The sequence below is a fragment of the Dipodomys ordii genome, unplaced genomic scaffold (genome assembly GCF_000151885.1).
Source record: "Dipodomys ordii isolate 6190 unplaced genomic scaffold, Dord_2.0 Scaffold124, whole genome shotgun sequence".
Lineage (NCBI taxonomy): Eukaryota > Metazoa > Chordata > Mammalia > Rodentia > Heteromyidae > Dipodomys > Dipodomys ordii.
The window spans coordinates 39,429-65,386 of record NW_012267340.1 but is presented as its reverse complement, the minus strand read 5'-3'; the positions used below and the strand labels follow the sequence as shown (position 1 = coordinate 65,386).

At 45.6% G+C, this 25,958-nt stretch overlaps 1 protein-coding gene across 1 annotated transcript in view; it reads left to right on the top strand.

Moving 5' to 3' along the window:
• Med12l (mediator complex subunit 12-like) overlaps positions 1-25,958 on the top strand; it is a 196,917-nt gene that overhangs the window by 161,733 nt on the left and 9,226 nt on the right. Inside the window, exons 35-40 of the mRNA XM_013029865.1 lie at positions 157-519; positions 2,851-3,007; positions 4,676-4,887; positions 16,466-16,555; positions 18,322-18,551; positions 20,449-20,605. Coding sequence (XP_012885319.1) covers positions 157-519; positions 2,851-3,007; positions 4,676-4,887; positions 16,466-16,555; positions 18,322-18,551; positions 20,449-20,605 — 1,209 coding nt within the window. The remainder of the gene's footprint in view (positions 1-156; positions 520-2,850; positions 3,008-4,675; positions 4,888-16,465; positions 16,556-18,321; positions 18,552-20,448; positions 20,606-25,958) is intronic.

Here is a 25,958-nt window from a genome sequence, read left to right as displayed (position 1 = left end):
GCAGAGCTGAACATGAAGGTCTGAATCGTAGGCACTGCCTTCCTGTGAGTGACCTAGCTCTGCAGTCTGGGGTGCTGAGTGCTAGGTCTTAAGCAGGCTGCCTGTGATTCAAGGCAAGATCTGAACACATTCTCACCACGTACCGTCTTACCCCAGGGGCTCCAGGTCTCTACCAAGCAGAAAGTGTCCCCATGGGACTTGTTTGAGGGCCAGAAGAACCCAACTCCTCTCTCCTGGGCCTGGTTTGGGACTGTCCGTGTGGATCGAAGAGTAATCAGATACGAGGAGCAGCACCACCTCCTTCTGTACCACACACACCCCACGCCCAAGCCCCGGAGCTACTACCTGGAGCCGCTGCCCCTGCCTCCCGAGGAGGAAGAGGAGGAGCCCACATCTCCCGTGTCTCAGGAACCAGAAAGGAAACCAGCTGAGCTGCCAGATCCCGGGAAAAACGCAGCCGATGAAGAAAAGAAGACAAAGGGCAGGAAGCGCAAGACCAAGTGCGGCTCGCGCATGGATGTGAGTAGGGAGCCAGGAGAGCGTGGCGCGTTAGGAGCGAGGGGGGCCTGGAAGTCCATACGCTCGTTAGCAGCGAGGGTGAGACTCACTACTGGTCCCCTGTCCCCACGTCCCTGGAAGTCCTTAAGCTGGTTATCAGCGAGGGTGAGACTCACTACTGGCCCTGTGACCCCACGTCCCTGGAAGTCCATAAGCTGGTTAGCAGCGAGGGTGAGACTCACTACTGGCCCTGTGTCCCCACGTCCCTGGAAGTCCATAAGCTGGTTAGCAGCGAGGGTGAGACTCACTACTGGCCCTGTGTCCCCACGTCCCTGGAACTCCGTAAGCTCGTTAGCAGCGAGGGTGAGACTCACTACTGGCCCTGTGTCCCCACGTCCCTGGAAGTCCATAAGCTGGTTAGCAGCGAGGGTGAGACTCACTACTGGCCCTGTGTCCCCATGTCCCTGGAACTCCGTAAGCTCGTTAGCAGCGAGGGTGAGACTCACTACTGGCCCTGTGTCCCCACGTCCCTGGAAGTCCGTAAGCTCGTTAGCAGCGAGGGTGACTCCCTACTGGCCCTGTGTCCCCACGTCCGTCAGCTCTGAGACAGCTCTTGCTCGCTCGTTTCTGTGACATTTAACTGGATGGCACAACATAACAGGTGGACTGAGTTGGGTTCCCCCTCCACTTGAACTGCTTCTCAGAGCCACTAACTGCCATTTCCTTATCCAAACTCCATTTCACTGAAATAATTCCATGTTAAAACTTTCACAAATACACCAAGAGCTGCTTCTCGTAGATAATTCTGGGTTAAATCTCAGTGCCTCATCATTTCCCAGGTTTGAAACCTTAATTTTTTGAAATATCAAATCCTATAATTTTGGGTAGTTGACAAAATTTGCAATACATTAACATAACAAAACTCTTTTCTTTTTCCCTGTGTTAATTTATATATGATGCCCAATATGGTGATCTAGAGATTCCTTATTTTCCTATTATCTTGCTCTCTTGCACTTCTGCTTCTTTTCCATATTAGATTTTATGAGAGATAAGTAGACCTAATTGTAAATGCTGTCTTTCTTGCTTTCTACCTCATATTCCTTACCAATGATGACGTTTTCTTTCAAATATCAGAAACAGGGCTAGATATGGTGGTACATACCTGTAGTCCCAGCTACTTGGGAGGCAGAGGTAGGAAGATCATAGTCAGATGCCAATCCTGGGCATAAATCCTACCCTACATGAAAAGTAAACGGAAGCGAGTGTGGTGGGGCTTGAGTTGCCGTTCATCTGCCTAGCAAGTGCGAGGCCTCAAGGTCAAGCTGCCGGGATTTCTCCACACCCTGAGAAATGTATCGAATTATAATTTATAAATGATTTTTGGAACGTAAGATGTGGTACTTAGGATTTCTTTCTAGTGATAAATACTTGAGCATTTGAAGTAACCTTCTACAAAATCCAGGGGAATTTTTACTGCACAGCATAAGAAGGACTTGTGTTCAGACATCTGAGGGTAACTTACCTGTGTCAAAACCAAGACTTCTCTGTTCCTCCCTGATAGCCTGTGCTCATGTGTCAGCGCCTCTTGGTTACCTTCTGCTCAAGTTCCTCCACCTCGAAAGCTTGTTCAGTGTGGTCCCTACTGAGCCTCCTGCTGATCTGGGGTACTAATCTGCCAGCCCGTGCAAACAGGTTCTGTTCTTTTCAGATACCAGCAGCTCTAACCTCACAGAAGCCCATGTGAATTGGCTTCTGTTCATCTCAGACACCACCAGAAGCTCCAAATTCAGCTTATTTTCTACACCTTCTCTCAGTGGCATATTACCCTTGTGTAAAATGGCAGGGAACATGGCGCCCACCTGTGTGGAAGGGCAGTAGAAAGACTCCAGTAAGGTGCTTTCTAGGCAGAAAGCAGTCCCGAAGCATTGTGGGCCTTTCTGATACAGATGTCCTCGAAGCCCCAAGACCCTGGGGACGGCCTTCTGAGGTGATTATCAAGAACCTTATCAAGGAAGGTGCTTGTAGTTAGTCTTGCTCAGTATTGGCATTCTGAGTGCATTTTTAATTTTTTAAAGAACTGACAGAAGATATTTTTCCTCTGTGGCCACTGCAAGATAAGTGGTTTCTTTTTGGTTTGGGTTGATTTGGTTTTTACTGTGAGGCTTGTGCATGAGAGGCAGATGTCCTGCTACTGAGCTGCACTCAAGTAAAGGAAAAGGTCTGACTCCTGTGTTCACTTCCCCTCTCCCCTTTACAAAAACAACCTTATACACAGACATAGGAAGTAGCTCAAATAATTCATTAGTGTGGGATATGTCGATTCAAACTTTGTTTTTAATCTTTATGTTGAAGGAGTATCCACAGAGCAACATATACCGAGCACCTCCTAATTACTCACCCATTTCCTCCCAAGTGATGCACCACGCACCGCCAACCGTGTGGGGTTACAACCTCGTGGGCCAGCCCCCTCAGCCTGCCTTCTTCCTTCAGAACCAGTCTCTTACTCCAGGTATGTAACAAAAACGCAGTTAGGTCACTCTTAGATGAGGTTCTCTTTGCTTTCACCCTGAGAGCGTTACAAAACTTGAGACTTTGAGAGCTCAGCTGACATTTCAGCAATTCCCTTCACTCAAAGTATCTTTCCTTCTGAATAAGATTCAGCCAGGTGCAGCAGGGCACTTCTGTAGTCTTAGATACTCTGGAGGCTGAGCCTAGGAGTTTGAAGCCATCCTGGGCAGCATAGAAAGATTTCATAACCTTATATTTCTTCAGAGGTAAAGACTGTAGAAGAATTGTGAACATTAAAAGAAACTGAGGGCTGGGATGTAGCTCAGTGGCAAAGTGCTTGCCTAGCAAGTGCAATGTCCTGGGTTCGATCCCCAGTACCAAAAAAGAAAAGACAAAAAAAATACAGTTTAAAAAACCCAAACAATAAAACTGACTGACCTATCACATTTCTGTTCTCTTTCTGTGAATGGACCGTGAGCATAGTGTGGTCGGGCCGCCCACCTCTCGATCCCTCGTCGTCTCCCACACGGTCTCTGTGGGTGGCTCTGACTTAGGCTGCCTCTGGTGCTGAGTCTGAAGTAATGTAGGGTAACCATGTGGTCAGCTGTCTGTCCTATGAACTGCTCTTTATGAAAGGGTAAGGTGTGGGTGAGGTATTTATGGAGAGTTCTTCTCTGTACATCAGAGTTGGCAGATACTGTGAAGCCAGCAATTGGTGAAAAAATACTTTTTTTTCAGTTGTGGAACTTGAACTCAGGGCCTGGGCTCTGTCCCTGAGCTTTTTTGCTCAAGGCTAGCACTCTACCACTTTGAGTCACAGCTATGCTAAAAAGAATACATTCTAACCCATGAAGGCACGTAATCAAATCTGTATCCAGAGATGCTAAGGATTTCCTTTGTTTTCTTAAATAACAGTATAATCAATGTCTGTGTTTTAATTGATTTCCAGCTTTCAAAAAGTATTTTCTCTTTAGATTTATGATATTTGAAGTTTCCAAGAAATTCAAGTAAAACTACTTTTATGCTTTTCTACTGCAAGAGATACATTTTATTATGTCCTGGGAATGAAGCTTAAATAACATGTGCTTCAGATTTGTTTAAAATCACGAGAGTTTCTATGTCTGGCTCAGGACTCCTGTCAAAATATGCCATGAAAGCAATGTGGGCTTTTTTTTGTTTTTGTTTTTGTTTGTTTTTGTTTTTGTCAGTTGTGGGGTTTAAATTCTGGGCCTGGGCACTGTCCCTGAGCTCTTTTGCTCAAGGTGAGCGCTCTACCACTTGAGCCACAGCACCGCTTCCAGTTTTCTGGTGGTTAATTGGAGATAAGAGTCTCATGGACTGTCCTTGCCTGGGCTGGGGAACCGTGATCCTCAGATCTCAGCCTCCTGAGTAGCTAGGATGACAGGCGTGAGCCACCCGTGCTCAACAAAAGCAGTGTGTTTTATGCCAGTAATATATTCCCAATAGCCTTAGATGATTTGAAATTCATATAACTGCCAAATTATGGCAGCTCCTCATTTTCTCACCTGAAGTAGGGCATTTGTGAAGTTGCATTGTGTACAGTATTAGACTCCCTCCTGCGAAGGTGAAGTGCCTGTGTTTTGGTAAAATAGGGACACCTGATTGCTTTACCATGCTTAGCGACCTCTCCACTCTGGTGCTGCTGTAGGAGGCTCCAGGTTGGACCCCGCGGGCTCCATTGTGCCAGCCAGCACCAAGCAAGCGCTGTCCTACATGCTCCAGCGGCGCTCGGGCGCCGTGACGCAGCCCCTCACCCTTCACGGGCTCACTTCCCAGCAGCAGTTCATACAGATGAAGCTTCTGCAGCAGCAGCAACAGCACCGTCTTCTCAGGCAGGCCCAGACTCGACCTTTCCAGCAGGTTTGTCCAGTCCTCTCCTTTTGTTGCCCGAGAGCCAGGGATGCATTGGGGGTGTGCGTGCCGCCTCCCCTGCCTGCGTGTCCTGTCCACGTGGGTGGGTGGGGACAGGCCTCTCATGCTAGCTTATACACCAGAGATCCTCAAAACCAAAATGCCTTCATTTGACCTAAATTATGTTAGTTAGAGACGGGCCTCAGCACCCACTCTGCATTGCAGTCCCCTCCACGTGTCGCGGTCTCCTCAGCTCTGCTCCCCTGTGTTATTTTACATTTGTTATTTTGGGGGTGTTTCTCTGAACCCTGATGTCTGCATTGCAGTCCCCTCCACGTGTCGCGGTCTCCTCAGCTCTGCTCCCCTGTGTTATTTTACATTTGTTATTTTGGGAGTGTTTCTCTGATGTCTGGATTTTTTCCTTCATTGCCTGCCTTTGACTCAGGTTGTTTTTCATTTTTATTTTTTATTTTTTTAGTGTATGCTTAGTATGGCCTATAGTAAATTACGGTCAATGTATGGATATATTTGGTTATTATTTCTTTTTAATTTTCTTTTTAGGCAGTGATTGTAATTGACAAAACATCCTGAAAGTTGCATAAAACTTAGCATAGGCTCAGAAACCTATGTGTCTGTACATGTAAACAAAATCTATATAAGTAAAAAGAATGAGGTGAGATGGTGGCTTTCTTTCTAGTTGCTAATACTTTTTATATTTGCTATTTTTTCTGAAATGCAGTCATTATTTTGATAATAATAGCTAATACTGCAGAGCACTTACCATATGCCAAAAGCCTTGAAATGTTTTAGCTAAGATCCCGTGACAGTCCAGTGATGGGTTAGATACTTTGTGGTTGTGTCCTGAGAAAAACTATAGAACTCAGAATAACAAGAGATATGAATGCCATTACAACATTACTCACCATCGGGGATCGCTTCCTCCACTGACCTGTATGTAAAACTTGGAGTGCATCTGCACTCTGGCCACTTACTTGATTTGGAGGCAAAGAAATGGCTCCTTTGTTACTTGATTTATAAGGACAAGACAGAAAAAATGAGTTGAATTGCCTGCTTGTCTCTCAGTGATGGCTTTAAAACTCTCCAGGCATCAGATAAGGTGGGGCTAAGTTGCTTCTTTCATACAGGTGACAAGAACTCAAATAAAATATTTAGAAATCTTACATTTTGCTTCAATGAGCAATGTTTGAAACCATTTAAAAACCATCATTGGACATTGGGCTCTTCCTGGAGATGAGTAAAAAATAGCTATGACATTGCTTGAAATCTTTCCTTAGATAAGTAAGTAAATTACTAGAAGTTGATCAAACTTAGCCCCTAGAAGTTGATCAGCATGACACTAGAATGAACAGTCCCCTTTTAAAGTAATAAAGCCTTAATAAAAGTTGCTCTATTTTTTTCACATCCATTCTTCCATCACAAGATCTGATACTCCCTACTTTCATTCCTGTTTTCAAACTTGCTGCTGAAGCCAGCTTTGAGTCACTGCAGATAATCCATTACAGGTAAATATGCCTGTCCTAAGAAGTCCTGGTGGCTGGAAAGACCAGCTGCAGCCTCCCAGACGCTCTCTAACCATCTCTCTTTTCCTTGCGCACTCAGACTTGCACGGATTGCACTCTGGAAGGGGTTAGACAGAAATGGACCGTCTGTTCTCTTACAGATTCTTGTGTGGTAACTCTGGCGTGATGTGAGGCCAGTCTCGGCTTCTTCCAGGAGTCCTCCCTTCAGTGCTTGCCTCTCCCCCTCTTCTTGCATCATGAAGTCTTGCATCCTCTCACAAGCAGACACATGTTTCCTCCCATTGTTCTTGAAGTGATCATTGAGGAAGGATCCAGGGCCTACTACAAGCAGAGACTTCTCTGCCGCTCAGCGACATCCACAGGCTCTGTGTGTGTGTGTGTGTGTGTGTGCGTGATGTGTGTGTGTGTGAGTGTGTGTGATGTGTGTGTGTGAGTGTGTGTGTGTGTGTGTGTGTAGAGTGGCATTGCATTGGGTTTGAACTCAGTCCTCAGGCTTGCTAGTCTGGTGCTTTTCCACTGCAGCCATGCTCCAGCCTTGGTTTCCTAGGATAGGGTTTTGCTTCTTTTGATCGAACATGCCTAAACTGCAGTTTGCCTTTTTTAGGCTTATTATTACCACATGTAGCTTCCCTCTGAGGAGGAGGGGTCTTGTGGACTTTTCTGGCCCAGCCATCCTGGTACCTTCAATCTCTGCTTGTGGACTTACTGCCTGGGCTGGCTTTGAACTGTGAGCCTCCCAGAGCCACTGAGAAGCCACCCATCGCCCCTCTTATGGAGGAACAGGTGGATCTGCATGTGGCATCCGCTGTGAGGTCTGTGGGAATGGTAGCCCTTCTCTTCTCTTTTAGTAGGTAATCTGTGTCATTGATACATCACTTCCTCTCTCCCCTAACACACATGGTAGTCATCAGTGTATCTGGAACCTAGCTAAATAGCTTCTATGGCAGGAAAGAGTCTCTTGTGAATTTTTTACAATTAGATTCATATAAAATGTAAGCAGTATTGACAAATTGTTACGATGTTGGACATGAGCAGTCAGTTACCTTTCTAAGTACTGATCATTTCACGACAAGACATGATTGAAGAATGTTGATCCTAGCTTTGGAAGGATTTTTCTCAGGTTAAATACCTAAACATAAGATGAATTTCTCTAGCTATATAATGGTTTGGGGATTGGTTTTGGGGTCCCCCTAGCTTCTTGTAAGTAAAAGTAAATAGATATGATTTTCCCCCTTATCTCAGTGAATGTCTTTTTTCCAGAAGTCCATTTCCTTAACTATAGCAAACACTGAAGAACTTTTATTTCTCTGAATCAAATTGGTTGTGGAATTCTAGTGGCTGTTTTCAGTCTGACTTACGGGTGGCGCTGCTTCCTAGACACACTAACTGCCCATGCTGGAGGTCTGGTGCTGGGCCTTGTAATATTCAGTGTCAGCCTGATGTCCACCTGGCATCCAGTAGAGATCTATGAGAGATTCACAGATGGGCCAATGCGTGGCGCAAGGGGGCATTTTCAAAAGCCCTACTTGCCCCAACTCCCAGCAATGTGCTTTTTGGTCTTACGCATGTCCCAGTGCTGGCTTTGGACCGCCACGCTCAGGTTATAGGCATGAGCCACTGGTGCCTATCTTCATTCTAGTTTTGTTTTGTTTTTGTTTTTTGTCAGTGTGGGGCTTGAACTCAGGGCCTGGGTGCTGTCCCTCAGCTCTTCAGCTCAAGGCTGGTGTTCTACCACGTGAGCCACAGCACCACTTCCAGTTTTCTGGTGGCTTATTGGAGATTAGAGTCTCATGGACTTTCCTGCCCGGGCTGGCTGTGCACCGTGATCCTCAGATCTCAGCGTCCTGAGTAGCTAGGATGACAGGCGTGAGCCACCGGTGCCCGACCTCATTTTAGTTTCTTAACGTGGTTACATTGTTAATGTCTACATTTTATTTTTACTGAGAACAATTACAAAATGTAGAGTATTGATGATAATAATGCACAGTGTTGCTCGGATTGTTTTTCAGTGCTTTCTTCCTGACACCCTACCCCCTCACTAGGGGCAGAGTCTTTCAGAATGCATTTTAAGTTTTGGTCCAGGAAATGTTGTGATCTGTGCTGTTACTTTATCCTAATTTCTCTATTTCATTGTACAAAACCATTTTGCCCTTGTTTGTGATAATCAACACCAGCTCTATTTTTAGAACCTAAAGAAAGTTATACCAAAAATGTTTAAATTAACAGAGGCAAATTCAGAAGAAAACATTTGGCTTCAATTACATGTAATGAGTCCATAGGGGTTTTTGAGACAGTAAAGGAAGATTTCAGGCAGAGATCAGACATACCCAGTCATCGCTTGTAAGGAGATGGGGGTCGTCACTGTGTGTGCAAATAAAGGAAGTCAGTAATTTAAGGAAGGAAGGAGATATGAGTCAGAGCCTCCCAGAGTGGGTAGCTCTTGGCAAAAGTGAACCCGTGAATCTGTGCACATAGGCCTGTGGGTTGGCGAGGCTGGCTGCCCACCCAGATGGTCCAGTGGTTGGTCTCCTGCCCGTGGGAGATACGTTACCTCTTTGAATAGATGAGTTTCCTTTTCTTCTTCTTCTTCCTTCCTCCCACCTCCGCACCTCTGTCTTTAGTGATGTGTTTCAAGTATACTGCTAACATACTTATCCTGTGAGGCTTCAGTCTATAATTCTGTTCTGCCATATTTACTCTAGATCATAGAAGGAGGATCTTTGTGCCCCTCTTATTTTCCCCTTACTAGGAAGAGGGAGTCACTGCCATAAACCAGTGTGTTTTCCTTAGGACTGTTTTCATATTTTTATTCTCATTGTACCAGTGGCCTCACTTTGTAGAGCCAAAACTTTATAGAATGGAATCACATGGGTTCCTTATTGCTTAGCATCTTGCTTGCTGTTCTGTGGCTATATTTTGACTCAGTGCCTGTGTCACTCAGTTTTGTTCATCCATTCCATTGTGAGTGTTTAGTATTATTTACCCATTCATTTAAGTTATTTCCAGCTTTTTTCTTACTCTTCACGAAAACTACCATGGAGATTCTTCTGTGTTTCCTCTGCACATGTGGAAGCATTTTAGGGTGCACACCTAACAGCGCAGGTGCCATCCATTCCTCTAACACCAAGTGAGCATCTTCCTGCTTTCCTGTCTTCAGCCAGTCCTGGGCGTGGCTAGACCATGTAAAATGATGCTGCAGGGCAGCATTTGACTTTGTATTTTAGATAACCTCTGAGTTTTATGCATCCTTTACTACTCTACTATTCAAGTTTGCCCTTTTGTGAAGTTCCAGATCATGTGCATTGAGCATTTCTAAATTTTCTTCTTCTTTGTTATAGGTGGGCAAATTTTGAAACAGATCTTGAATCTTGAGGACGGCTTTCAATTCATTAACTCAGAGAGTGTCTTTTACATATATCTCAATGGCAGAAATAGAGGAGGAAAAACCCACTAAACTGAGACATGCTCCACACCCATTCCTTGGCCTGGGAAGAAAGTGCTTTGCTTATTGCTACTTGACATGTGGCATCTCTCTGTTTATCTGAATGATGAGGAAGCGACTGGGCAAATGTAATGATCTGGAGACCTGTGTACGTCTAGGATTGGAGTGGAAGGACAAAGAAAGGAGCCATTCCTTGGAGGGAAGCTGTTGGAGCCAGAGCAATGGGTGATGAGGCGCCTAAACTGGGAAGAGCAGATAGGGGTTGTTTTGAAAATCCCTCCTACACTTCCTAACCCTCGGTATAGTGAAACGCGTTTTCTGAGAACCTGTTGCTTCATGTCTGTCTGTACAACTCAGTAAGCTCACGGGACTCTTTAAACTTTTAGTCACTCTAGTGACGTCAGTTATAAAACTGACGAGGTGGTGGAGGGGCATGTCTTCCATGGTAGTACCTCAGAGGCAGAGGCCGTGGGTTCAAACTCAAGTGCTGCCCCTCAGCCGCCCCTCCCCTCCCCCCAAAAAAAGACAAGGCAAGGGAATCATTTAACTGAGAAGTAGCAATTTTTGCAAAGCATTCAATTAACTTTTTTTTGCCAGTCCTGGGGCTTGAACTCAGGGCCTGGGCACCATCCCTGAGCTTCTTTTGCTCAAGGCTAGCACTCTACCACTGAAGCCACAGCGCCACTTCCAGATTTTTCTGCTTATGTGATGCTGAGGAATCAAACCCAGGGCCTCACGCATGCAAGGCAAGTGCTCTGCCACTGAGCCACCTTCCCAGGCCCTCTACTTCTTTTTGCCAGTACTTAACATTTGGGTGTTCTGTGCTGTGAATTTTACTATAGTTTTCATTAATCTTCCAGTCTGTAGCAAGGTTATTTGGCATATGAACCAAAGATGTGTAGGACCTAGGTTTGACACCATGATGCATTGTTTTAAAATGAACTATTTCAAATGTGTTTTGGCTACATGCACCATTAGGCTACAACATCTTATCTGCACTGTCTGTCATTTTCCTGCTGACCCTTTCTGTGGGGCTTATTATGTAGCTCTGCTGTCTCTCTTCTAAACGACTTTGGCAACATAATGGTAACACCCTGCTGTCATTCTTTTTCTCCTCCACCTACTTTTTAAAAGTTTAGCATTACCCTTTGAACATCAAAATAAGAAGCAGGTTTTTTTTCTTCCATAGCTGGTTACAGTGATGGTCTTCATTTCACTGTTACTTGGTTTCTGTGTGAGACACGGAATCATGAGCACATTGGCCACGTTCAGTGCAGTGCACGATGGTCCCACGCCTCTCTGGTTGCTTGTGGGAGCACGGGCCAGTTCACCTGCATCTCAGTCCGCGGTTGAGCCTGGGGTGAGCTCCTGCTCCTCTCTGTGGCAACTCACATCGTTAGTGGAGGAATGCCTGCGTGCTCACGCACAGGCCAAACCCTTCTCATCACCTCCCACGCGCTGGCTGCTCCAGAGGCTGTTTACTTTCTGGTATGGAAGAGGTGTTTTCTTTGGGCATATAGGTCTGTGCATGTATGTTACAAGACTCCGCCTCCAGTGCTTTGCCTGGGCTAGCTAAGAATGCCTGATTTGCCTGGGCTAATCAGTGGAAGGTTCTGTGTCAGGTAGCCATCCACCCATAACCCATGGAGTCGTGGAATAAAAAGAGGGTGCAGAGGTAAATGTAAGGCAGCTTCCCACACGGACACCTGTTCACTTGGGGAAGTCTCCATCAGTGAATTTCCAGACTTTGAAAATATATAGGTTATGAAGTACTTGCTTTATAGGCAATTTCTCTAGTAGTTACTTCAGTAAAAGGAAATCTGGCAACTTTTATATGTATTCAAATTAATAGAATGTGTTTTTTGCTCTCCTTTTGTCACCCTTGTTTTTAATATCCTTCAAAGTTAGGTATTAAATGAATAATTACTCAAGTATTTTTTTATTGTGAAAATACCATACAGCGCGGTTACAATTTCATGGGCATGGTAAGGAGTGCATTTTTATTGTGAAAACACCACACAGCGCGGTTACAATTTCATGGGCATGGTAAGGAGTGCATTTTTTATCAAGCATTGCTGCCTCCTCATCATCCCTATTAGGGGTCTAGTGAATATATACCTAATCCATTCTGTATATTCACTATTTATGGACAAGTTAATAAAGCATGTTGCAAAGGTTTGTTATAATATGGGATGTGTTATTTTAGATGAACCAAGACATTCTAGCAGTTAATGTGTTGAATTTATAAACCTATCAAGTATGACCAGTCAGCAAGAAAACTTCTTATAATTATCGAGTTTTCTCCTTATCTGTTATCTGCGATCAAAAGAGCAGAGCAGTGTGCTGCAAGGAGGCTTGCTTGTTGTTTTAGCCTGTAGCAGCACTTTTCAAACTGGTAACCATCAACAAAACCCTTTGTTAGACAGTCCTAAAGCATTACCCCTGGCTTTCCCTGTGTGGCCATGTGTTATTGTCCTCCAAATGAGGGTTTTCAGAAACACAGTGACAAGAGCTGGCCATGGTTTTCCTATACAACTTGTCTCTTGGCAACTCTTAAGCACCAATTTAAAGCTACTAGTTAGGAATTTGAAGGAATCATTACAAGTAAGTTGAGTGGCTAGGAGCCTCCTGATTTGAAATGCCGCCTCATGTAATACTTACGGGACATTAAACAAGCCCTTCTCTATGTGTGCTTGTCCTATTGCCCCAGAATAACGTGGGATATCGTTGAGAATTGTTATCAAAAATGTAATATGCCAGGCACTGGCTCAGTACCGCCATCTTAGCTGCTCCAGAGCCTGAGATCTGAGGATTGTGGTTCAGAGTCAGTCCTGGCAGGAAAACCCGTGAGACTTTTACCCCAATAACCACCAGAAAACCAGAAGTGGTGCTGTGGCTCAAGTGTTAGAGTGCTAACCTTGAGCTGAAGAGCTGAGGGACAGCGCCCAGGCCCAGACTTCAAGTCCCACAACTGACCAAAACAAATTTAATGTACTGTCTGTACAGATTTGAAATGAATGCATAGAGCCTCTGAGTCAACATCTTTTTGACCTTGGACACTTCCTGTAACAATAACATAAAGAGTTATTCTTCTGAAGGCTAGGAGAGTAAATTAATGACACACAGCAGGGACTCTTCACCAGATTGTAGAGTGATCACTTTAAAAAGCATAATGGATTCCTTTTTTGCTTGCAAAGTGAAGCCCGAGGTACGTAAAGAGAGAACCTGTGTGTTGGAATTTTCCTAAGGGCAGTATGTGCCACGGTGCGGGAAGGTCCCAGGCCACCGCGTTCTCCACACAGATGCGTTACCGGAGCCACAGAGGCTCCTCCCAATGTGGTGTTCAGAGTGACTCAAACACTCCCTCCAAACACAGCTTCTTGGGCCATTCTTTCCATGTCACAATTAAATAAGGAGTCGAGGCTTCTCTAATTGTTTCAGTGAAACAGAATAAAGAAGGAAAAATAAAATTACTTTGCTGCCATTAAAAGAAGGCAAAAGGAGAGCATTTGATAGATCCTAATCGAGCTAATGATAGATGCTCAGCGCAAAATTAAGTACGTGTTTTTAAAACAAAATAGGACACTGGAAGCTAGGAGGAGTTTTAAATAAATTAATTTTGGCTGAAATATAAATTCTATTCCCTCAGCAAGAATTGTTTGCTCAGTACTTTCTATGCATTCGACATTGTGCTGGCAAATGATTAAAAATAAATGAAAAGGCCTAATTTGTTTTCATGAAGTAACGGAAGTGACCATATGTCCCAATTTACTTTTTCCTCTTGTCCTACCTACTCTGTCCAATTTGAATGATAAATTATGTAACCTGTTCTTGGTTTAGTGCAGCTAACACCCTACCTACTGCTAATAAAAATGTTTTTTTTTTGTTGTTAATTTGCAGTCTTCTCCTCTCCGTTGACCTCACCTTGTGGCCATGTTTAGCATTTGTAAAAATATTTCAAGCTGCAGAAGAACTTTTCCTACTTATTTCCAAAACAAGTTTAACTATTTCCACAAATTGAAATAATGTGTTCTTGGGATTCTTAAACCAAAAATAACTAATTAAATAAGCAAGCAAGCAAGCAGAAGTGTATTTCAGTCTGGCAGGAGAGAGTAGGGTGTTTCCTTTTCAGGGTAACATATGATTCCAGAACAGTCTGCAAACAGCCAGCTCAGTGCTCAGAGCCTGTTGTCCGTCCCAGATGCTTCCCAGTGTGCTTCTAGCTCACCGCTAGACATAAATGGTGGGCATGAATTCTCCAATGTCAAAACTATGTTTTAATCTTAACCTCTTTCTCCCTGTGCATTTGTAAGTATACTTTTCCCTGAAAGTTTACAATTTTTAATGTAGAAAAAAATTTACTTCTCAAATCTTTATGAGCTCAACTAATACTTTCCATAGGGGCTACCCAGTAACTCATCTATGCCTTGTTGGGGTTCTAGTTTTCTGCAGCACCCCAACTTACATTTTGGGTAATCAGAGGAGGAATGAAGAGATGTGTGTTCGGTGTCCAGACAGGTCCTACACGCAGATCACAAGCCTGTGTCTTGCAGTCTACCTGTCGATCTCATAAGTTCCATTACCATCTGTGCTGAAAACATGCTCTCTGGGTATTTGTCCTCAGGGACTGTGTATGATGCTGGGGTGCAGACTTGAGTAGTGATATTTAAAGATCTGATTCCTTGGATTCCTGCTTGATTAATTATCCCTTAATGATTTTTGGAGGATCGGTAGCTGTGGGTACTTTGGGAGAACAGATTTAACCCCACAGAGGAAGTTTGGGCTATTTTTATTCAACCCAAGAACGTGGAAACGGAGATGAATTTATGAAGCTTCAGCCTATCCTAACTTAGGTTCTTCATAAATGGTTCCAAGAATTTGTTTGTAGGGATCAGAGAAAAGACTTAAAACATCTGAGATAACTTTATCTATAGATATCTTAAGCAGCTAAGATATCTATAGAGATAGATAGATATTTGTTTGACTATCTCATTTTCAGGCCTTCACATTTCTTACTGGGGTGATTTTAAAGAATAAGTGGCCATAAAAATCAATACATGTCCTACAAAACTTAGAAGATTGAGAAGAAGGTCAGTGTTGGGAGAGATGGTGGGGAACAATGAGAGGGTGGCATCCATTCCTAAACTGAATGATAACTCCTCTGTACAACTACTTAACAACAATAAAATGTAATTTCTTAGTTTATTATTATGAAGGTCATAGACAAAGGGGTTACAGTTACGTAAGTCAGGTAAACAATGGCACCCAAGAATATAATTAAAAATAGTAAGTGAATATTGAAATATTTTTGCCCTTAATCACAGTTTGAAGGAGTCTGGGCTCTGGAGCGGAGCTCATTGAAGCTCAGGTCAGTAGCCCTGCAGGTATCAATCAGTGGGGGAGCTTGCTGTGTTCTTAACCTCCGTGACCTGGTCCCCTGTCTGCCCTTTCTTCTTTCTAGATTTACCTATTCACAGCACAGTAAAATATTATTATGGAACTCTAGTTTTATACTGTAAGAAAAATGAAGACGTCTGTTATCTGACAGTAGTAAAAGAATTCCACTGTAAACATCATTCGTTAAAATTAGGGGGCTGGGAAGGTGGCTCAGTGGTAGAGTGCTTGCCTCGCATGCATGAGGCCCTGGGTTCGATTCCTCAGCACCACATAAGCAGAAAAGGCCAGAAGTGGTGGTGTGGCTGAAGTAGTAGAGCGCTAGCCTTAAGCTGAACAGCTGAGGGACAGCGCCTAGGCCTAGAGTTCAGGCTCCAGGACCAACAACAAAAAATACTGGAAAAATTAAGCTGAGCTTCTTTCAATAATGATTGCTGCATAAAACAACTTCTGCCACTAAATTTAAAACAAATACAGCTGTTCTTAGCCATATGTGTTTTCCTATGGCCAAAACCATGTGTTAATTAAACTAGGACTGGTGAACAGATGTTTTACATGTAGTTGGTTAGAAGTGTTAAGAACTTAGAGAATTTTTATTAAAGATACTGTAATTGATAATTAAAGTCATGAAAGGGACCAAATTTTCCCCAAGCACATGGCTAAGTAAGGAATGTTTTATTACTGTGAGGAAATCTTGCTAAGATGTCATGAAATTTCATATGTCATTTGTGAGTGCCATACACTCTCCTCCCTTAAGGGGATTGGCAGTATAGTCCTGGGTTCGAGATTTCACACTTGAGGAACACTTAGACACCAGCGTGTCTGGGCTGCCTTCTGCTGAGCAAACCATCGGTGCTTCCATTGAAATCTGTGCTGTTACTGGGGATACGGATAGTCTTAGAGAAGAAATGCTCAGCCTTCTGTCCTTATAACAAGGATCTGATGATAAGAGGTAGCAGTTTGTGCAATTTAGAAATCTGTGAGTTCAGACAACCTGTTGCGATAAGGACCCACGGTGACTCAGGCCCTTGCGGTGACCAAGTTTGCCTGTCTGTTTTGCTGGGTTCGGTTCCTCAGTTTGCCTGTCTGTTTTGCTGGGTTCGGTTCCTCAGTTTGCCTGTCTGTTTTGCTGGGTTCGGTTCCTCAGTTTGCCTGTCTGTCTTGCTGGGTTCGGTTCCTCAGTTTGCCTGTCTGTCTGTCTGTTTTGCAGGCCCAGCCCGGGGACCCGGCGGCTCTGTTTGCTGCACAAGCACGGCCTTCTCCTCAGCCCCCTCAGTACCCAGGGCTGCAGCAGGCGCAGGTACTCACGTGTGTGTCAGGGAATTGTGGGGGTTTGGGGTTTGTTTGGTTATTAGCTTGAGATAGAATCGACCAGGTTGGCCTCAGACTCTCCACAGCTGGGATTATAGGCATATACTACCATATGTATACGGTGTACATACATACATATATAATATATATAATATATATATATATATATATATATATAAAATATAGGCATATGCTACTACAACTTATTTTAAGTAGGAGAGAAAATAAATAGGATATGAACTCCCAATGATACTTAGAATTTAGTTACTTCAAATTTCAGAATTGATTGAGGAGCATAAAACATTTTAGAAGCATAAAACATTCTTGAATTAGAAGGACAAATGGGGGGCTGGGAAGGTGGCTCAGTGGTAGAGTGCTTGCCTTGCATGCATGAGGTTGGATTCCTCAGCACCACATAAGCAGAAAAGTCTGGAAGTGGCGCTGTGGCTCAAGTGGTAGAGCGCTAGCCTTGAGCTGAAGAGCTGAGGGACAGCGCCCAGGTCCCATGACAGACCAAAAGAAAAAAAGTACAAATGAACTCAAACTTATATTAGTGGTTGTTGACATTAAATAATATCAGTTGACATTAATAATATCAGTTATTTATGTCATAATATGTACCATTATTTGTGATAAGTTGTTAGACTCAACAGTTGCTGGCAGCTCACGGGTCCTGCGACACTGTACACATGCTGCTGAGCTTTGTTTGCTCTTCTGTGAGGTAGAGATGAAAGATGTGAGAGAAGAAGACAACCTGTGGAATGAGTGTAGTGAAACGCACAGATGCCAGCAGAGGGAGCATTTGCTTTAGCATGGACCTTGAGTTATTCTTTTGTAGTTATTTTATTATTTCTGCATCTATATGCTCTGATCCCATTTCTTTCATGATCTTGTTAGCAAGATTCCCTTCGGGGCTGATGTCCATTCTGGGTCCAAGGCTGAAAGCAGAGCCAGGGTGAGCCTGGCAGACCCACACCCTTCTGTGGGGGTCACTCCTGATGGCTGGTTGCAGAAGCTCATCATCCATGACTCTTCGGGGCCAAAATATCAGGCGCTTCACAGACCTGCTCTATGAGTTGTGCCTAGTGGTCCATCAAACCTGTCTGCTTACATAAGGCCTTGAGAGTTAGAGAAGGAGGAGCCCATACATTAGTGTCAGGCAGGTTCCTGTGCGTGGAATACTGAAGTTAGCTCTGGTCCAGGCTGACCATCACCAGTGTACCTCCCTTTGTGTTTTAATAGCATTTTGCTTCTTGGTACTGATTAGTCGCTCCAGGCATTGTTATTAGTCCCAGATAGTATTGTCACATACGGGGAAGGTGTGCTCCATGATTTTAACTGAGCATCTGTACCTGTGCTGACAAATCTTGGCAACGTTATTAATGATGCTTGTGATCCATTGTACATAAATGGTATCCATGCACTGAAGGTGTAGATGAATGCTTGGCTGTTTATTTCTGAATAGAAACCATTGTCTTCTTTCCCTACAAATAAGCAGCTGATCTTATAAGCCACATTAACCACATGAGGGTTATTTGTAGATTGAAACTTTTGGTAAGTTGTCAGACATCCAGTTCAGTCCGTAGGTTTACAGCTTCACTTCTGGCCTCCAGAGCAGCATTGCTCATATTTCCAGTCATCAGGGCCCCAAGAGCAGAAAGTTCCAGGGGCTTGCTTTGCCTCATGTTTCTTAGTGATGAGAATCCTGGCAGGAAGTGGGGACACTGATTTTTTTTCCCTTGTGCTTTCCTGCAGACCATGCCCCAGGGGTACACGATGTACGGAACTCAGACACCTCTGCAGCCAACGGTACAGCCGCAGGCCGGTGGTGCGGTCCTGTCCCCCGGCTACAATGGCAGAGCCCATCCAGCTGCACACTCCAGCCCCGTGCTGGTGGACCGCCTCCGGCAGATGCAGCCGCAGCCCGGTGGCTATGTGCAGCGGCAGGCGCCGCAGTACCTGCAGACCTTGGCTAGCGCTCAGAGGTGATGCCACCTTAGAGTAACAAACCCTTGTGTTCCTCCTCCAGGATGGAGCTTGTGATTGTGTTAGTGACCCTGTGTGTCTGCAAATCATCTTGTATTTGGTCATCTCATTTTTAGCAGTGCCCAGAGAGAAGTTCCAAATAAGGAATGTTTCAGCTTGCTTGTTGAAGTTGTGTATGTGTTAGATTTTAAATGATAGTAATGTTCTTTTTTGTTGTTGTTGTTGTGGTCATGGGGTTTGAACTCTGGGCCTGGGCGCTGTCCCTCAGCTCCTCAGCTCAAGGCGAGCACTCTACCACTTGAGCCACAGCGCCACTTCCGGTTTTCTGAGTGGTTTATTGGAGCTAAGAGTCTCACGGACTTCCCTGCCCGGGTTGGCTTTGAACCATGATCCTCAGATCTCAGCCTCCAGAATAGCTAAGATTACAGGCGTGAGCAGCACCCAGCCAATAGTAGTATTCTTTACTTGTTTTTCTTTTTTGCCAATCCTGGGGCTTGAACTCAGGGCCTGGACACTGTCCTTGAGCCTCTCTGTGCTCAAGGCTAGCACTCTACCACTTGAGCCACAGCACCACTTCTGGCTTTTTCTAGGTATGTGGTACTGAGGTACCCTGGTACCCAGGGCTTCGTGCATGCTAGGCAAGCACTCTACCACCGAGCCACATTCCCAGCCCTACTTCTCTTTCTTAAAGATTTTTTTTTTTTTTACTTAACATATCCAAGAGAGAAAACGGTTATCATTGTTAGCAATGCCTCACTAGAGTTTGCTGACTGGAGCCATTAAAACTCAAGATTGCAATACTGACTCCAGACGGTGCCTGTGAGAACTAGCTCCATTATAACTTAGTTTCTGCCTTCTGTACCTCAGGGATGATCGTGATAGACTCGTTTCTGTCTTCTGTACCTCAGGGATGATCGTGATAGACTCTTCTTCATTCTTGTCTTAGTCAAACATGCAATGGAGCTGTATCAGTCCCTGTCCTAGCCGCCACCCACCTGTAGCTATTGCTAGGCATTACGGTGATCATGAGTCTCCTGTCAAGTATTATGTGGCTCTGTGTGGTCAGCACGGCCAGCGTCAGCATGTGTTATCTTTGCAGCTACGCTAGGTGCCATACTTATGAGGGTGCTTGCTAGATCTGTAGCTTTGTTATGTCTTGAAAAATCTTCTTTCAGATTGAGAAGTCCTGCAATTTTGTATTGAGACCCAAAAATTAGGTAATGAGTTTTAGTGGTTGTGTCTGTTTTATTAGTACAGATTGAAAACTTTCTATTCATCATAGATGGGTCCACAGGGCAGTTTTGACCAAAAAAAATTCAGTGTTGTGGAAATGTTTGTACTCTGTCAGATAGCAGCATCAATGATAGTACGTCATCTGCACTTGTGGGAAATTTGAGAAGGTTGGTGCTTCATTTGAAACATACACATTGTATTTACTATTTTTACAGTAAGTGATAGCCTAGAAAAATTATAAATTCTGGATTTAAAAAATAAAAAAATTAAAAATAGTGTTTTACTATCAAACAATTCTTGTTCAAGTCCCACCTGTGCCATTTACTTTCTGAGTAGCTTCAGTTACTCGATCTGCTCTCTTACTTTTGAAGTTGGATGACAAACCCTGCTGACTTCCAGGCGCTGTGTACATGAAGCTCCCCTGGCAGTGTTCAGGAAAGTGTTTCCTAGGGGATGGCCATTTACCGTGGGCAGAGTGCTTGAGTCCCTTCCCCTCATGTGGTCCTGTCTGCGAGCTACACTCTGGCCTTTTCCTGTTAGAATTGTGCAAGTTAGTTTTGAACACTGACAGTTTCTTGTGGATGTGTCTGCCGTGCCGGTGTCTCTGATTACAGCGGGGTCGTACATGTGGGCTTGAAAACAAATCGCATTATTCTTTGCCAGACTGACTCATCAGGCTCTGCCGCAGAGCCCTCTGGTGGGCACAGGCGTCTCGGCTGTGCTGACCTCGGCACCTCCAGCCCTCCCCTCAGTCCCCCCGCCTCAGGACCCCGGGAGGCCCGGACAGCCGCCAGCCCGACCGCAGCAGAGACTCCTCCAGGTACGGACAGGGAGATGAGGGGGAGGCAGACCTGCAGCAGAAAGGGGAGAGGCAATGGGCTCAACCCCAGGAACCAAACCAGCACGATTGAGTTGTAATGTGGCCGAGCGTGTGCCCGGTCTCGTGGGAAAGCGCGCTTTGCAGCCCCTCCTCCCCTCTCACAAGGGTTAGGACGGCTTTCCCAGTAACCAGACCATTGCCGTCTGAGGTCTGAATGCTCACATTCCACATGAGCGCGGGGAGGAGAGAGAGTCGGGGGAGACGGGGCGGGGAGAGGAGCCTCATCGGTCCCAGAAGTGTTTCTGCATTATCTCTGTCCTGGTTAGGCTATGAAATGGGAAGAACCCAGGTAGAATATTCCCAAGGAACATTTCTCCATAGAATCCAAAAACTGTCATTCACGTACCTGACCTAAGTGCCCGAGATGTCCAGATAAGAAGTTCTTCACACGGATCCGTGCTTGGCTCTACTCTCCTCAGAGCAGGTGACCAGCTCCACCAGCACAGCTGTCTGAGAGGCAAAGGTCAGGAGTATCAGAGTTCAAGTCCAGCTCAACAAATAAAACATGAGACCAAAGTATCTAAAGGAAGATGGCTCAGTAGCAGAGTGTGTGCCTAGCAAGCCCACGGCCCTGAGTTCAAACCCCAGTACTGCAGAAAGAAAAGTTGCATCACATTAATGGTGGTCCATAGTCATTGGTTTGGGGAAGGGCACCCTATGGATTCTGATTCTATTCGTTGTACAGGTATGAATTTAAACAAAACAGTAAAACTCCTCTAGTCTCCACAAAATAGAAAAATAATCCTGCTGCCTACCAGGATTATTATATATATGATGATATTATGTACTATGATGCTGTTATAACCAGGAATAAACAAGAACATTCAGCCCAAGCACTAGCTTGAGAATGTTACTATTGAGATTTCCACTAATGTGACTGTTAATAGTTTTAGTGATACAAAGAACTCTGTCTCTATTTGAAATTTGTCATTTCTAAGTAACAACAGTAGTTACTACATAACTTACATAGCAATTTCTGTCTCGCAGGTGTTCTTCAAGGCGACAGCTATGCAAAGCCTAATCCCATTGTGTAATATCTACACTCCATCCCTGTTGCTTCCTCAAGGCGACAGCTATGCAAAGCCTAATCCCATTGTGTAATATCTACACTCCATCCCTGTTGCTTCCTCCTGGTTGTTTTTCTTATTCACAGTACCATGCCCGGAGATAAAGTGATCTGAGACAGGCACAGGGCCTGTAATCCCAGCTGCTTGGGAAGTGTAGCTGGCAGGTTGGCAGGTCAGCCTGGGTGAAGGTCAGGGTGAGACCGACCCTCGGCTGGATAAGCAAGGCAGGCAGGGGTCACACCTGCAACCCTGGCTCTCTGGAGACATAGGTAGAGGGAGGGTCACGCCCAGGCATGGGTGAGGTGAGACCCTATCCAAAACAACTACTCAGGAAGGGCAGGGGCATGGCTCCTGTTCAAAGCCCTGAGTTGAAATTCCAGTACCACCAAAAAAAAAAAAAAAAGGCAATTTGCGACTGTCTCAATTATGGCCTCTCTTCTTTTTGGTGTTTGGCTACCTCCATAAAGGAAAAAGTTAACTATTATGAATCCAATTGCATCTTTCTTAGATGTTTTCACTGAAAGGTAAATGAAACACTGACCGTATATGGCGGTACTTTGTTTCTAGCCCAGTTTAGACTTTCCATGTTGGGAACTGCCCCGCGGGCCTGCCAGGTTCCATGCTGACAAGCACTGTCGCTTACTGAGAAACGCTTTCCTGTTACTTCACTCTGAAACAGCCACACAGTTGGTGGGGGAGGCAGGAGCAGGCAAGTCTAGCTGGAAAAGGCAGTGTGGACTATCAGAGGCAGACATCACCCGTAGGAATTATCGGGATGGCGGAAACTTTAAAGATCTTTGAGTGAGGACCGGGTGCAAGTTCTCTTCTCTTCCCTCCTGGTGGGCCTGTGTGCTGTGTTCCGCCTGCGGCTTGGGCATATTTCCCAGGAGCTATGTGGACAAGCCACCTCACTAACTCGATTTCTAATTTCCTGCCAGGACATCTTTTGGGGACTAGCCCATATCTTCTGTTAGAAAGAGACAGAGACAGAGACAGAGAGACAGAGACAGAGAGACACACAGAGAGAGAAACCCTCAAGAGTACCACCAGTGTCATCAGTCCTGGAGGACCTGACAGTGAGAGGAACGCAGAGGAAAGAAGCTGAGAATGAGCTCAGACGTCCACTGTGTGAGACGCTGACAGAGAGAGCTCAGACGTCCACCGTGTGAGACGCTGACCACAGAGAGAGAGAGAGAGCTCAGACGTCCGCCGTGTGAGACGCTGACAGAGAGAGAGCTCAGACGTCCACCGTGTGAGACGCTGACCACAGAGAGAGAGCTCAGACGTCCACCGTGTGAGACGCTGACCACAGAGAGAGAGAGAGAGAGAGAGAGAGCTCAGACGTCCACCGTGTGAGACGCTGACCACAGAGAGAGAGAGAGAGCTCAGACATCCACCATGTGAGACGCTGACCACAGAGAGAGAGAGCTCAGACGTCCACTGTGTGAGACGCTGACAGAGAGAGAGAGAGCTCAGACGTCCACCGTGTGAGACGCTGACCACAGAGAGAGAGAGAGCTTAGACGTCCACCGTGTGAGACGCTGACCACAGAGAGAGCTCAGACGTCCACCGTGTGAGACGCTGACAGAGAGAGAGCTCAGACGTCCACCGTGTGAGACGCTGACCACAGAGAGAGAGCTCTGACGTCCACCGTGTGAGACGCTGACAGAGAGAGCTCAGACGTCCACCGTGTGAGATGCTGACCACAGAGAGAGAGAGAGAGAGAGAGCTCAGACGTCCACCGTGTGAGACGCTGACCACAGAGAGACAGAGAGCTCAGACGTCCACCGTGTGAGACGCTGACAGAGAGAGCTCAGACGTCCACCGTGTGAGACGCTGACCACAGAGAGAGAGAGAGAGAGAGCTCAGACGTCCACCGTGTGAGACGCTGACAGAGAGAGCTCAGACGTCCACCGTGTGAGACGCTGACCACAGAGAGAGAGAGAGAGAGAGCTCAGACGTCCACCGTGTGAGACGCTGACCACAGAGAGAGAGAGCTCAGACATCCACCGTGTGAGACGCTGACCACAGAGAGAGAGAGCTCAGACGTCCACCGTGTGAGACGCTGAAGGGAGCTGTGTTAGTCATGTCCCTGTCTGTCTGTAACAAGTGACACGCGCGCGCGCGCACACAGCCTCTGCATGACACACACACACACACACACACACACACACATACACACCCTCTGCATGTAGTAGAGCTTTCTATAGTCTATGCACATAGTACCAAGATGGACTAGTAGCCATATTTTTGAATATGTCTGCCCAGTTTTAGGTTCCACATATTTTGTGTAAACAGAATAATCATTGAATAAAGATAGTATGGGGACAGTGGACTCTGGGACTCAGAGATTGTATCTACCTCTTCTTTTTCCCTTTTTTGGTGCCTGTCCTGGGCTTGAGCTCGGGCCTGGGCGCCGTCTCTAAGCCTCTTGTGCTCAGGTGAGCGCTCCACCCCTTGAGCCACAGCGCCATGAAGAGCTTTTCTGTGCCTGGTGCTGAGGAATGGGGCCCAGGCCTCCGCTCACTGGGCGAGCACTGTGCACTGAGCCCGCCTCCCACGGTTACCTCTCTTCTTGTTTCAGACGCAGCAACCCCAGCGGCACCCCCCGGCCCCGAGCCAGGCCCCTGGTCCCCAGCCCGGGCCGCACCAGCAGCCTTTGGTAAGGCCCGTGCGGTCGGTGTGGAGCCTCCTCGGAGCGGGCCACACCTGGCAAACACCAGAAATGACCGCGAGCGCTGTGGCAGCTCTCCCTAGAACTGCATCGGTTTTACTGATGCTCTCCATTCATGTGTTTACCTTCATTGAAAAGGAAAACCAACCCTTGGTGTTTCATGGCTTACACTGCTCTCTTTTTAATGTCAGACTGTTGCATGGATGAAACTCGCATTGGGACATCAAGCTCTTTTTCTAACCATATTAGAACGATTTAGTATGTATGAACATAGAGCACAGGCAGCGATTTTATTTTTTATTTTTATTTTTTTTGTTGGTCGTGGGCCTTGAACTCTGGGCCTGGGCACTGTCCCTCACTGTCTACCACTTGAGCTACAGCGCCACTTCCACAGGCAGCGATTTTAAAGACCACATAGTGAAACTGCATGTAGCCACTCAGAATTTTTGCAAGAATTTCTAACTAGCTCAAAATCGGACACAGGTATCTTTATAAATCAGATTTGTAAATTACATGTGCAAAGAACAAAAGTTTTCTAAGTCTCAGTAGTTCATAACAGCCTTTACTTGTTTGCAAGTGCCATGTCCTCCCTTTATTATTAATTTACTATTTTTCTTACTTTTTTATTTACTTAAGTGCTTCTTTAAAAAAGGACTTTGCCAGTATCATTGAGATCACATCACCTGACATGGTGTATTGGGAATATTGTTGAAAATAAATACTTTGAATTTAATTAAATTGAATTCAGTTTAATTTAATTCAATTTAATTAATTGAAGTAATAAATTGAATTAGGAGAAAAGCCATGTGAGTTTTTGTGAGATTAAGAGTAGTAGGCTCACCAGGCACCGGTGGCTCACGCCTGTCATCCTAGCAACTCAGGAAACTGAGATCTGAGGATCACAGTTCAAAGCCAGCTGGGGCAGGAAAGTCCGTGACACTCTTACCTCCAATAAAAACTACTAGAAAACCAGAAGCAGCCCTGTGGCTTAAGTGGTAGAGTGCCCGCCTTGAGCTGAAGAGCAGAGGAACAGTGCCCAGGCCCAGAGTTCAGCCCCAGGACCGACCGAGAGACACCCACACACCCACACACATGAGCGGTAGGCTCATACTGGTGTACACACACACACACAAGCAGTAGGCTCATACTGGTGTACACACACACACACACAAGCGGTAGGCTCACTGGTGCACACATATACACACACACACATGAGCGGTAGGCTCACACTGGTGCACACATACACACACACACATGAGCGGTAGGCTCACACTGGTGCACACACACATGAGCGGTAGGCTCACACTGGTATGTACACACACACACAAGCGGTAGGCTCACACTGGTGTGTACACACACACACACAAGCGGTAGGCTCACACTGGTATGTACACACACACACAAGCGGTAGGCTCACACTGGTGTGTACACACACACACACGAGCGGTAGGCTCACACTGGTGTACACACACACACTGGCGGTAGGCTCACACTGGTGCACACACACACACACACACTGGCAGTAGGCTCACTGGTGCACACATACACACAC